Raw genomic sequence first — 14,094 nt, forward strand, 5'->3', positions numbered from 1 at the left:
TTTGTATTATTATATTGCTTGGTTTCTTTACAATTATTTTACCATCTTTCTGTAAAGTATACATTCAATTCTAATAAACCTTGCAGAGATCAGAGCTTCAAAATTAGAAGTTAGTGTTACACATGAATTGCTAATGTTGAAGAACATTGTGCCACTGAAAAATGCTTCACTCACTGAAAGACAAAAAGCAGAATGGAAAATGGAGAAATCATCATGTGTTTTTTTTAATAATCTGTCACTGTGTGAATGGAAACTGATTAAAAATAGTAATTTTTCTTTTGCATCTATTTTCCATACTGCTTCCTCTTTTTAAATTTTGAGCCTCATTTTCATTGTTCTGTTGTACTCTAAGGGTGTGTCCAGATGAGCATGCATGTGCAGTGCCTCAAAGCTGCTTGAGGCACCACAAACTGCACACAGCACATGTGCAACCATTCACTGTGCTGCTAATTTTCAGTGTGGCACCAAAATTAAACACCAGGAGATCCTGCTATTAAAAAAAAGTGCCACAAAGCAAAAAGAAGTGGCACGGCACATGTGGCAGCAGTGTGCACTGCCAGATATGGAGCCTGGCTGTCCTTTTTACACTGTATTTTCAACAGTAGGAGAGATTCATTTTTCAGTAACTAGACTCAAGTATTTAGGTCTTAAGCAGTGATTGAAACCTAAAATAATTTGCTAGAAATATGGGATATCATTATTCAGTACAAGCTCCATGTGATTTTAATTTTCAGTTCTTTTCTCATTTGTCCATTCAACTAACGTCTTAACTACACAGTGAAGTCTCAGTACTATTTTTCAATAACTAGAGGTAAAACAAGAAAAAAAAATGTTGAGAATACAAAAGCTTCTTATGTAAAGCTTCACCATTTACTTTATCAATGGAACTACATAACTTAGAACTGCATAACTAATTGTAGATCCTGACTTGTTATTGTATTAGCTCTGTATCATGTTTAGAAGCATTAAAACATGTAAACATGCAACCAGGAAGTCACTTTTATTTTGACTTAGAAGATTTTTGATAGGAAAGGAAGCTATCTATTGGTTTTGACTATTGTTGCACATAGTTATGCTCCAGTACAAGTACATTTATTCCATGGTAAATTAAAAGACAATCCTGTCCATTATGAGGAAAGAGATGTACACAGGGGTGGATCCAGAGTGGTGCAGCAGTACAGTTATACTGCCTTTGACTGCATGGCACATGCACAGTGATCTCACCAGCTTGGACTCTGGCCTTAGCCCCTGCCTTCATGAAGTCCAGAGCCCAGGGTAATGAGCAATGCCACATCCAAATAGGGTGTTGCTACACATCCCTCAATCTGATCCTGGATCTGCCCATGGGCATATAGTTAGATATGAATTGCAAGTGGAATTTGTTGTAGAGTTGGGGGTTGGGATAGTAGAGGTAAACTACTTCTAGATCATGGTGTATGCATGAGAGATTACCAGGACCTTTGACACGTACAGCTAGGCAGAGTGTGGAGGAATGAAAGCTGCCTAGAGTTTCCATCCCCACCTTTAGACCACTGAGACAGGATCCAAAGGCCAGACTGAGTCTGGGAGTTTTGCGCTGTCGCAGAGCTCTCAGGTGCCCTGTGACTGAGAGCAGAAATGACTCAGGAGAGACCCCTAGTGGCGAGAAGGGGGAAGCTCAGCCGCCAGTCACCAGGACTGCGCAGGTGCTGGTTGCTAGGGCAACCAGTGAAACCTAGAGACAGGAAGGGGCGGAGCTTAGTTCTTCTTAAACCCAGGCAGGAGGCCAGGAGGGCAGTTTCCCTCCGGCGGTCGAGGGAGGACGAACTCGGCCAGTACAAAGGAGGGAACTCTGATGGTGGGAACATCCCCTGGTTGCTGCTGGGGTTGGTGCACTCTCTCTCTGGTAGGGATGGCTTCTTATTTGACCAGGATGGTCTAGCTTTTATGTTGTAGCCTGGGGGCTTTGTGTTCTTGTGTTTATTGTTTTGACTGGAGGACTGGGTGAGGCTATTAGGGGTTGGAGGAGGCCTCAAAGAGACCCCACAGTAGCGTGGGGTTCCTGGCACTGGAGAGGGCGCAGCATTGTTTGGGGTGCATTGGCCCCAGCCCCGGAGCCAGGGGGCAGTGAGAAGCCCCAGAGCCAGGGGGCAGTGAGAAGCCCCGAGTGAAGGGGGCAGCGAGGAGCCCTGGAGCGGGCATGGGCGAGAAGTCCCAGAACGGGCAGTGTAGGACAAGCTAGAGGACACTGGTAGGGGCATGGGCTGTGAGATGAGCTAGAGGGCACCGGGGAGGGTGCAGGCTGAGGGACAAGCCAGAGAGCGTCCGCGTGGCGCGGAGAGTAGGACAGACCTGAATGACATCAGATACATCTGTGAGGCTTGGGCTGCGGTGTAAGGGGAGGAAAGGAGCTGCAGATAGCGCCTCAGGCACCGAGACAGAAAATAGGCAGCCTCCCGCTTGATTAAGATCTTCCAATCAAACAAATAACAAGGCATGGCAGGAGAAAAGGCAGGTCGTTGGCCCTTGATCGGTGTTGCAGGACCACTAATAGGTGGCCCCGAAGAGGCACAACTGTCACAATGGTGCATTGGCCAGGAAACTTTCATATGGCCATCCGCACCCTAAGAAGCTGGTTTGTCCATATGAGGAAATGAGCCCTTGGGTCCATCAAGAGAGTGCGGTGGGAGTGGATACCAATGCCAGACCCAGAGCCACAACGGCAAGTCAAGGATTGGCTAGGTCTAACAGCACTAAGCCTACAGGATCATGCCACAGGAGGAAAAGCACTGTTAGCCAACATGAACGGGGGCACCCACCCGCGACCAAAGATTTGGGTAGGGATGCGTGGCTACAGGACCCAAGTTGACACTGAGGCAAGAAATGAGCTTCCTGCACTAATGGTGTACGTTGTAGTCAATGGGAAAAAGGTATGGGCTATGTTAAATTCCGGCTCGGTACAGACTATGATGCGGGTGGACGTGGTACCAACAAAAGAAAAGGGAGTAGCCGATCGAGTGAAAGTGCAGTGTTGGTGTGGGGACCCCCTTGAAATTGACAGGGTGAGGGCCACCCTACATGTAGGCGAGAAGACCCGTCAAATGCTGGTTGGAGTTGCTGAACATTTGCCTTATCCAGTGGTGTTGGGCTGCGACTGGCCCAAATTGCTGGAGGAGATAGCCAATGTGAGGCTAGGGGAGAAGGCAGAAGTGTTCGCAGGCACAACTGAACCACGCCCTCCTGAAGAAAGGGGTGAACAAAAGGTGGACATCACACACTTATGGGAAGACAAGCATGTCCAGTTGGAGCAGAGTCGGGAGCCAGATTTCCAGCTGGCGTTACGAGAACATTTGGCCCAACAAAACGGAGAGATATTACGGCCGGAGCTGATGAACATGACACCAAGGTTTGAGATCAGAAATGACCTCCTGTACCAAGTGGAGCCAGGGAAGCCTGAAGGAGGGGAGGTTGCACAGTTGCATGTGCCTTGGCACTATCAGCGAGCTTTGTTGAAGGTGGCTCATGAGCTCCCTATGGAGGGACATTTGGGCAGGGACAAGACTGAAGCCCGTATTTGGGCAAGGTTTTTTTGGCTAGGACTGTTGCGGAAAGTGGCGAAGTATTGCGCTTCATGTCCTGTATGCCAAAAAGTGAATCTAAGATGACCCCCAAAATCTCCTTTAGTTCCAATGCTTTTGGTGGAGGTTCCCTTTGAGCAGGTGGCACTGGACATTGTGGGACCACTCCCCTGAAGTAGCACTGGGAACCAGTATATATTAGTTCTACTGGATTATGCCACAAGGTATCCGGAAGCAGTGCCGATGTGGACTGTATCTACCCCAAAGGTGGCAAATGAGCTGAAGATATTTTCCCACGTCGGATTCCCTAAAGAACTGCTGACGGATCAGGGAATGAATTTCACATTGCGGGTGTTTGAGGGAGTGAGCAAAGCTTTAGGAATTAAACACCTGAGAACAGCAGTATACCACCCCCAAACGGATGGGCTTGTAGAACGTTTCAATCAGATGCTGAAGCAGATGTTAAAGAAGTTCATGGTCGAGAGGCCTCAGGAGTGGGATAAAATGATACCACCATTGTTGTTTGCGGTAAGGGAGGCACCACAAGCCTCAACTAGGTTTTCACCCTTTGAATTATTATATGGCCGCCAACCAAGATGGATCCTGGATCTGATTAAAGAAAGCTGGGAGGAACAGCAGAGTAAAAACCAGAACTTAATCCAATATGTAATACATCTGCGGGAACATCTGGAAGCAGCCTGAAGTGTGGTCCTAGGAAATCTCAGGGAGGTGCAACAATGTCAAATGAGATATTATAACTGAGGTGCACGGACAAGAAAATTTGAGGTGAGAGATCATGTGTTGGTTCTATTGCCAGACCGGGAAAGTAAGTTGCTTGCGTGGTGGCAGGGACCCTATGAAGTGATACTCCAAGTAGGGCCCATAGACTATGAGGTGTACCAGATAGATAAACAGAAGAAGAAGCAAGTATACCATGTTAACATGCTAAAGAAGTGGGAGGACCAGGAATGCATGTACCTATCCCTCCATCCTCAGGAATTGGAATTGGGACCCTCATGGACTGAGGAGAATGGACTGGGGGACGTGGAACTGGCCCCACGACTATCAAAAGCACAGAAAAGACAGGCCACCAAGCTAATCAGGGAGTACAGAGATGTATTCCGGGAAACACTTGGGGAAGCTTAAGGTGTGGTGCATCGAATAAGAACTTCTCTGGGCCAGGTGGTCCGTGAGCACTGGCGGCAGATTCCCCAATGACTGCAGAGCCAAATAAAAACAGAAATAACAATGATGCTAGAGAGAGGCATTATGTGCGAACCACACAGTGACTGGTGGAGCCCCATCGTGGCAGTACCTAAGCCCGATGGGAAAATTCGCCTCTGCATTGATTTCCAGAAGGTGAATGCAGTAGCTAGGTTTGATGCATACCCAATGCCAAGAATAGACGAGCTGATAGAGAACATTGGGCAAGCTCGCTATATCTCCACCCTAGACCTGACAAAGGGGTACTTGCAGATTCCAGTGGCTCTTGAGGATCAAGAAAAGACAGCATTTGCCACCCCCTGGGGTCTTTTCCAATTCCGACATATGCCATTTGGATTACATGGAGCGGCAGCTACATTTCAACGTTTAATGGACAGAGTTTTGGCTCCACGTGGGGGCTACATTGCAGTTTACATCGACGATATTGTAATCTACACGGTAGTGCAGGACTTGAGAAGGGCCGGGTTGATGGCCAATCCGAAGAAGTGCACAATAGGGAAAAAGGAAACCCAATATCTGGGATTCTTAGTAGGAAGTGGACGGGTAAGACCATTATTAAGCAAGGTGGAGGCCTTACAGAAGTATCAATCTCCTCATACTAAAAGGAAAGTGAGAGCCTTTTTGGGGTTAGCCAGTTATTATGGGAGGTTTGTACCTCATTTTGTGGAGGTGGTGGAGCCTTTGACAGAGATGACAAGGGCGGAAGCTCCTACCAAGGTGAGATGGACACCGGCTGCGGAAGACGCTTTCTGACCAGTGAAGGACGCACTGTGCTTGCAACCCCTTTTATATACATCTGACTTTAATAAATCGTTCCAAGTACAGCCCGATGCCTCAAAAGTAGCTATTGGAGAGGTGTTGATGCAGAGAGAGGGAGAAGAAGAACGTCCTATACCCTACATTAGTAGGAAATTACATCCACCAGAACGGAATTACGCAACGATAGAAAAGGAGTGTTTGGCGATTTAAATGGGCTATTGAAACATTCCAGTACTATCTATTAGGATGTTGGTTCACGCTGATCACTGATCACGTGCCCTTGCGCTGCCTACAAAATATGAAAACGGACAATGCTAGGCTGATGAGGTGGGCCCTTAGTTTACAGCCATATTGTTTTGAGATAAAACATCGCCTAGGGACCCTGAATACAACTGCTGACTTCTTCTCAAGGCAATACGAGGAGGAAGAGAGGCCTGGGGAATCAGGAGGATCCGAGACAAGAAAGAAGAAGATGGGTTGGGTGGCAGGGAAACCTAACCCTGTTACTGGGAGGCAGGATGATTCCTCTAAGTACCGGCCTTTCCAGTCAGGGCTGGCATGTCAGAAGATGAGAGGAGAAAGGTCAGCGCCTCGTGAAAGAGGGGAAGAGAAAAAAAAGAAGGGGGCCTCAGAGAGACAGACCCCCCTCCCCCATAGCTATGATACAGCGTCTAACCTCCTGGCTGAAGGATACATTGAGTCTGGGGCCGTACAGGCCTAGGGGCACTCTACCAAGGCTGGCTAATGTGGGGGGACTACCTGTGGTGAGTAAATCCCAACAAATCCCACATGGTATGCCCTTGGGGAAAAGGCAAGTAGGAGGTCCCTGAAAACCTCTGCCTCCTGTATCTGGGTTTTTGAGTGCCAGAAGACAGGCCCAGAGAGGCCTCTTCTTTTTCTAGTTTTCAGTGTGGATGTGGCCAAAATCTTATAATAAGTTATTTTTGTATGATTTTTGGCCCATGATGGCATAATCTAATGAGAATTTCATTTAAAAATTCCTACTTAAGATCTCAGAAATGCTTTTAGATTAGCACATCCCAGGATGTCATTCTCCTGTTGTACTCGGCCTTGGTGAGGCCACAGCTGGAGTACTACATCCAGTTTTGGGCTCCACAATTCAAAAAAATGTGGAGAAGCTTGAGAGAGTCCAGAGGAGAGCCACACACATGATCAGAGGTCAGAAAAACAGACCTTATGATGAGAGGCTGAGAGCTATGGGACTCTTCAGCCTGGAAAAGCACAGGTTCAGGGGAGATCTTGTGGCTGCCTATAAGTTTATAAGGGGTGACCACCAGTATCTGGGGCTATATTTGTTCACCGGAGTGCCCCAAGGGATGACAAGGTTGAACGGTCACAAACTCCTCCATGACCATTTCAGGCTGGACATAAGGAAGAACTTCTTTACTGTCCGAGCTGCCAAGGTTTGGAATAGATTGCTGTTGGAGGTGGTTCAAGCACCTACTTTGAATGCCTTCAAGAGACATTTGGATGTTTACCTTGCTGGGATCCTATGACCCCTGCTGACTTCCTGGGGCAGGGGTCTGGACTCAAAGATCTTCCAAGGTCCTTTCCAGCCCTAACGTCTATGAAATCTATAAATCCATCTCTTGAGAGTTCTACCATTTGGGGCTGAAATATTTAGGAATGTTCTTGTAAGATGTCAATATTGTGTAACTGAATTAGGACCTAAATCCTGACCCTCATTTGTCTGTTGATTTCAGTACCACAGCTTAGCCTGAACAATGTCTATTTGGCCTACATTTAGGCATTGTACATTTTTTTCCTTACTTAACTAGGTGATTGGGGATGCAATTGAAGCTTATCCAAAAACTCAACGTATTAACTGGGTAAGGGAGTGGCCTGGACAGACAGTTCTTTGTGTATCCCAAGCTTTCTGGACATCAGAGGTACAAACATCCATTAGAAAAGGTCAAAAGGTAATTATAATTTTGTATATACACTGTATAAACAAATGCAATTCTAAACATTTGTACAGATAATCGAATATAACTGCTATACTTTAAAGGTGCAACTGAACACTAAGTTTTGATTAATATAAAGGAAATATTTCTTCTTTGTTTTAGGTAAAGATCCATTATTATAAATTTTGTCCAAGTGCATCCTCTGGCACACCTGTGTTTTTTCTAGGTTTTTTCTGTGAATTTTTTTTCTAGGTTCTCAGGTGGTCCCAATTGGCATCGCTCCTCTATTTTTCTTGGATTTAAAATACCTACGAATGTGACAGTTACAAGATAAGTGAGGGCAACCACAAGGTCACAACCAGATGAGTGATAGGTGTTTGCCTGATCTGATGCTCATGGTCAACTTTAAGTCTTTATGTGCAGGGGGCAATTTCATCCTCATGTGCAGTGTGCCCAAAGACTGTGAGTTTTCAATGTCTTCTTGATCAATACTTCAATATCCTCAGTGCTAGGCTTGATGTCTGTAATATGTACAGAGTCATACCACTTTACAGCAACTGTACAAAGCTGGCAAATAGGGCTGTCAAACAATTAAAAATTTTTGACCGTGATTAGCTGTGTTATTAAAAAAGTCAGTTGCAATTAATTGCAATTTTAATCACACCGCTAAAAACTCAAAATTATGCTCAGAAAACTCAAAATTATTCAAAATTATGCAGGTACTTTGTATGGTAGGGTGTGTGTGTGGGGGGGGCGGGATTTATGAAGGTGTGGGGAGCCGTGGGGGTGTGTGTGGTGGTTGTAGCCTGGGAAGTGGGGTCCCTTCTTGCCCTGGCAGGATGCGGGGTACTGTGGGTCAAGAGTGAGGGGCAGTAGCAAGGCTGGGAGGGCTGTGGCTTGGGAGTGAAGGGCAGACACACACACACACACCATTCCACAGGGGCAGGGGGAGAAGAAAGTGGGGCAAATTGAGGCCCCACAGTGAGGGAGGGAATGGGGCAGGGGCTGGTGTGAATGGGACCCCAGGGCTAGGGCAGGTCATGGGATGGAGCCATGGGTGGTTTGTCCAGGGGCATGGCTCTCTGCCACTGCACGCACCTGTGGAGAGGCATGGGGGACACATGCCCCCCAGATTTGTGGGCAGAGCAGAGGTGGGTTGCCTGTTGCAGGCTGGGGCTCTGCCTCCTGCTGCTTTTGCCCTGGGAGCCATGAGGTGGCAGTGCCACATGTCCCCTGCCCACCTGGCTGCGGGAGGCAGAACATGGCATTACATAGCTCCCAGAGCAAAAGCAGCAGGGCGCACAACCCCAGCCCACAGCAAGCAGCCCATTTCCACCCCATGCACAAGTCCAGGAAGGCACATGCCCCCCATGCCTTCCCTGGGGCTGTGTGCAGTAGCCAACCCCCTCCCCCCCCTCCCCCCACACTCATCAACAAGTCACCCACAGCTCTGTTCCATAACCTGCCCCAGCCTGGGGTCCCATTCACCCCAGGCCTTGCCCCTGCCCCACTCCATCCATCACCGTGGGGGCCTTGATCTGCTCCCCCAGTTCTTCCCTCCCCCACACTGTCCAAAGACTTACCTGCAGGGTGCTGCTCTACATGCAGCTGGGCTAGTTTCCTGGCTGTATGCAGGCTGTGGCTGCTCCTGTGCATCTCTGTCTGTGCATACCCCCCTCACTGCTGCAACCGCTTGGAGCCTGTGCCCAGGCTGCCGTGCAGCTCCTCTGCACTGCCGCTGCTGCCCCACTGAGCAGCCTGGAGGTGGCGGTGATGGCAGTGGAGCAAAGCCTGGGTGTGGGCTTCCAAGCCACATGTACAATTAATGCATTAACAAATTAACAAAAGAACCAATTAACATATTCATCTGTGTTTAACAAGTTAATTATGATTAATTGACAGCCCTACTGGCAATCTGTGTGAAATGCCAGTCTGAGTCTTTCTACATGTTCAGGATCAGTGTAGTAGCCCAGGTAAGACATAGGTCTGGTAGATGTTGACTTTCATGCTAAGTGCAGCACAAGTTGTCTCTATAACCTCTACAGTGAATCTATTACATATGCCTTTAGAGCAATCCTTTGTACAACATCTAGCAGAAATCTGCCCTAAAGATGGAGCCAAAATAATAAATTGTTCATTTAACTCAGTGGAATGAGTAATAATTTGTAGATCTGCATGACTTGTCCAGCTGCTAAATTCTGAACTTTGGTCTTAGTCCAGGGGTAAAAGAGACCAAGTGAGGCAGTGTTCATTATTAAAAAAAAAAAAAAAAAACGGACTAAAAAAATCCTGCCTTCTTTGAGTGTGTGGACATATATATATCCTACTCCCATTGTACATGCGTCCTATTCTCTTGATATCAAAGTCTTTTGGGAAAGTGATATAAATGTCCTTATAAAGCTGTCCAATTTCTGTTTGCTGCCTAGTACTAAATCCATTTTGTACTAGCCAGAGTCCTGTGTAGCTACAAGCTGCGTGTGAGAGTAGGGCAACTCTGCCAAAATGTCATACAGGATCAGTTACTGTGAAGTCCATGTTGATTTCGGTTGGCACAGTAGCTGTGAACTACACCATCCCAGGCTGTGACAATTAGCTGCATCTGGACATCGTTGTATCAGAGGAGGGCAGTAAAAAGATCCTGATTGTTGATGTGACCATCCTATTTAACACCTGACAGCAGGCTTTTGCTGAAGTCTGGGAGTGAAAGCTGTCCAAATACAGGCTGTCGCTGCCGGGACGCGACTAGCTGTTCTCGGGCCGCTCTTCCCCGTGGGGTTGGTGTTATCCCTTGTCGGCGCTCCCGCTGCTGCCCGAGCGAATGTTCTCTGCCCGACTTCTTGCCCCCGTTCCCGCCTGCCACGACTTGATGTTATCAATGTTAGGGGTCAAGTGTCGTGCATGCCCGTGGCCCAGGGTTCCCTGGCAGTCACACTCGGGGCTCTGCCACTCCTGCACCCCGGTCTCACACCTCCTTACGGTGTTGTTAAGCTGTTAGTTGTCTTGCTTTAGGATTATTACTGAAATAGGGGCCAGCTTCCCTTCTGCGACCGAGACTATACCTACTACCGGTCTAATGCCCCCTGGTTTCCACTAGAACTCAGGGAATAGATAAGCATAACACAAAACATGAAAAAGGCTCAACACAAACTGGGCGTGCCGCCTCTTTAATTGCCCCCCCCACACCTTACAGAAGCCCCTTCTGCTTCATGCCTAGGCGTTCAGTTCTAGCCCCATTCCCTGGCACCTCCTGGTCCAGCGGCAGCGTGTCCTCCGGTGGCACTTCTCTCTGGGGCTTCCCCGCAGGCTGTCTGCCTCTGTCTGCCATCATCGGGGATACCCCCTGTAGTACTACAGGGGCGATCCTGGGTCTCCCTGCCAGTTGCCTCTGAGGCGATGCTTCCGCGGCGTCCCTGCCTCTTCTTTTCCCCGTCTGGGGTGCTTCTCCCCTCGGGCTCCGCTGTTCTTGCTGGTCCAAGCGGCGAAAGCGTTGGGAGCAGCGTCTCCCCCTACTCCCTGCCTCCCACGGTGTGTACCGCCATTTTTATTTGTGCCGGCTGGCACTCCGCGCTTGCGTCACCAGCCGGCCGCAGCTGTGTAAACAAGCGGCTGACGAGCCGCGCAGGTTTCGCCTCGTGGTCTCCCTTCCCCGGCTCAGGAGTTGCCGGTAATTATCTCTGCATCCCGGGACACAGGCCACTGAATGACACCCTGAGGGAGAAGAGGTACAACACAACAGTGCTGGCACTGATCATTAGGGTACTTGGAGCATGGGACCCAAGCAACTCCCACTCCACTACTACTCAAAGCTGATGAGTTGCCTCATGTTACCTGTTACAAGTTGGTGGTCAAGGGACATCCATGTTGAACACATTAGGGACCATCACCAGCATGAATACAAGATGAAAACAGCCAGCTGAGATTGCACAGCCTCTCTCGCTACCAGTGCTTAACCACCTTCACAACTAGAGAATTATCTTCTTAATCTCCAACCCATTATGTTTTACCCTCTTCCTTGAGACCTCAAAAGTAATTGATCACCATCATGTTTATAACAACCCTGTTCTTATTTAAAATTGTTATCATAGTTTCCTTTAGTCTTCTCTTCTCCAGACTGAAAGATCTCAGTTCTTCAAACCTTTTTAATATTTTCTTGACCTCAAAAAAAATGTTCCATCTACAAGTATAATTTTTTTCTATACGCATTCTCTATTGAGGTCCTTATTAATTGTAATAGCTAATTGAATAAAATGTCTAAGCAACAGAAAAGAATAACACCAAAAGAGTGTAAAACAACACATCTTGATTTATTTTGCAGTAAGAGCTGTTCTTTTGTGAGAACTTCAAATAAGGATAGCAAAATACCAGGCTCTGCTGGTCTGCTAGGATTTTATGAACTATGACAAGATATGGATTTTCTGGACAAACTGTATATAATTGAAAAGAGTTTTCTTCATTAATTTCAGGACAGTTAGTCATCTTTCAAGCAGCACTTGAGAAGGCCAGTGTCATCTGAACTTTAAGAGGTTTAAGGTGTATGTAGAGCCCCAGCTGATACTGATGTTGAATGCCCAGAATATTTTTACACCAAGAGTGGAATCTGTATGCTATATGTTAGAACTCCAGTTACTGTATACACAAACATCTTTCATTTTCTACAGAGCACTCCTTAGCAGCCTATCCTGAATAAATGTGACTTTGCTCCCATTTTGGTTACCAGTACAGTTGAACACTTTAGCATATGCAGAATACCTGGGATACTTCCCGAACAAGGGTGCTTTCCTCTGTGTTGGGTTTATTGCTTGCTACGATCTTTTTATCAAAGGAGAAACAAACTCTCCCTGCAGGAGAAACAGTAAAACTGACCAAACACAAAACGCTGCTACTGTATTAAGCTAAAAACAAAAAATCCTGAAAATTACATAAAAATAATAAGTTAATTACTTCATAATTATAATTATCGTTTTCTTCAAGTTATAGGTATCTTTGTTATTACTTATTTCTATAGAAGCCACAATATTTCAGGCACAAACTTGATATCAGGTTTACAATAATACACTACAGAGAGTATAATTCATATGCATGTATTCAACACTTTTAAGATGCTATTGGTATTTTCATAATCCAAAGGAGAATTATAATAGAAGCTCTGATATTTCTACATCACAAGAAATACATACATACATACATACATACATACATACATACATAATAATAATAATTTTTTTCCTACATATAGTGTGTTAAAAATAAAACACAGAAGCAACTGACAACCTCAGATGAAATATATCAGTGGAGGTAAGGAAATTTGCATTCTTTGTCAGAATAAACATATTAAATACACAAACATTGAGAATTAATGGTAAAATAAGATTTTTGGTAGTTCCTTAGATTAGGCAAGCAACATATTCACTATTTTAAATTCTCTCAGGCACTTGAGGATTACCTGGAACAGAATACTGGACAGATTGAGGACATTGTCAGCTTGGTGCGAGGAAAGCTGTCCAAGCAGAATCGTGTGACTCTTGGAGCACTTGTTGTGCTGGATGTTCATGCTAGGGATGTTCTTGCATCTCTAGTAATCAAGAAAGTCAAAGATGAAAATGACTTTGAATGGTTAAGCCAGCTTAGGTACTACTGGGAGGTAAGTGATGCCTTGAATCCTATTAGAAGGTAATTTCTGTGCACGGCTTTTCAATTTGTGCTTGCTTGCTGTGTCAGGGAATAGTTACTCTAATATGAGAATTTTTGCTGATGATAAAATATATCTAACCAATCATTCTGCAGATTGCAAGGTAAAATGGCCAATAGATATATGCTTTCTAATTAAAATTGCTTTTTTCATCACTGTGGACTGTCAGTGCACTTGCTGAATCTGCAGAAGGTTCATAGATAAAATTTGTTCAGTCAGAGACTAGTTTTGTTTCCTGATGCTGCTGGATAGGAGAGAAGTTTTTAGCAGCCTCGTGCTTTGAGTTAAAGGTTTTTAACTGAAATGTCAGTATTTCTGCTTTATGAGTATACATTAAATGTCTTGGGGAAGAGAGCAATAGTAGTACTGGGTAGAGATAATATACCATATATTTAAACACTGCATTCATCAAGAGATATCCCATAATGAAAAGCAGCTTGCTACAGTAATTAGAAATATATGTTAGGAACACCTCTTGCCAGAAGACTAAAATCACCATGCTAGCATATTGTGAAGAAACTTGTTTGGCTTTTTTGTTTTTTTTTCTGAGATTGCGAATTGATCTGTGCATACCTAAGCATGATCTCTTTGGGCACATTAAGATTTCTAAGTCTTCTTTTGCAAGTCTTTGTTGCCTGATTTTGAATTATGTAAATTGGTAAATATCTCAGGATGGATTTATCTTATTTGTGCATAAAAAAATTACACCCATCAAATGCTAATAAACTTTAGCCAATGTTCACATGTTCATACTGAAAATAGTGTTCTGCAGCAGTTATTCTCAATTGTTTTCACATTACAGCCAGTTACTTAAGACAGAACTTCTTGTGGCCTCCCCTCCTGCATCCCACATTAAACTGGTGGCAACTACATTGCTTCATTTTTATGAATAACTGATGCTAAGCTTAATGATAGAGGGACAACTTGAAATAGTTTGTTT

General features: G+C 45.6%; 1 protein-coding gene across 1 annotated transcript in view; it reads left to right on the forward strand.

The window, feature by feature from the left end:
- DNAH7 (dynein axonemal heavy chain 7) overlaps positions 1–14,094 on the forward strand; it is a 226,187-nt gene that overhangs the window by 82,809 nt on the left and 129,284 nt on the right. Inside the window, exons 21-22 of the mRNA XM_090045212.1 lie at positions 7,340–7,480; positions 12,894–13,106. Coding sequence (XP_089901338.1) covers positions 7,340–7,480; positions 12,894–13,106 — 354 coding nt within the window. The remainder of the gene's footprint in view (positions 1–7,339; positions 7,481–12,893; positions 13,107–14,094) is intronic.

Source organism: Crocodylus siamensis, chromosome 4 (genome assembly GCF_052110815.1).
Source record: "Crocodylus siamensis isolate JL-2025a chromosome 4, ASM5211081v1, whole genome shotgun sequence".
Classification (NCBI taxonomy): Eukaryota; Metazoa; Chordata; order Crocodylia; family Crocodylidae; genus Crocodylus; species Crocodylus siamensis.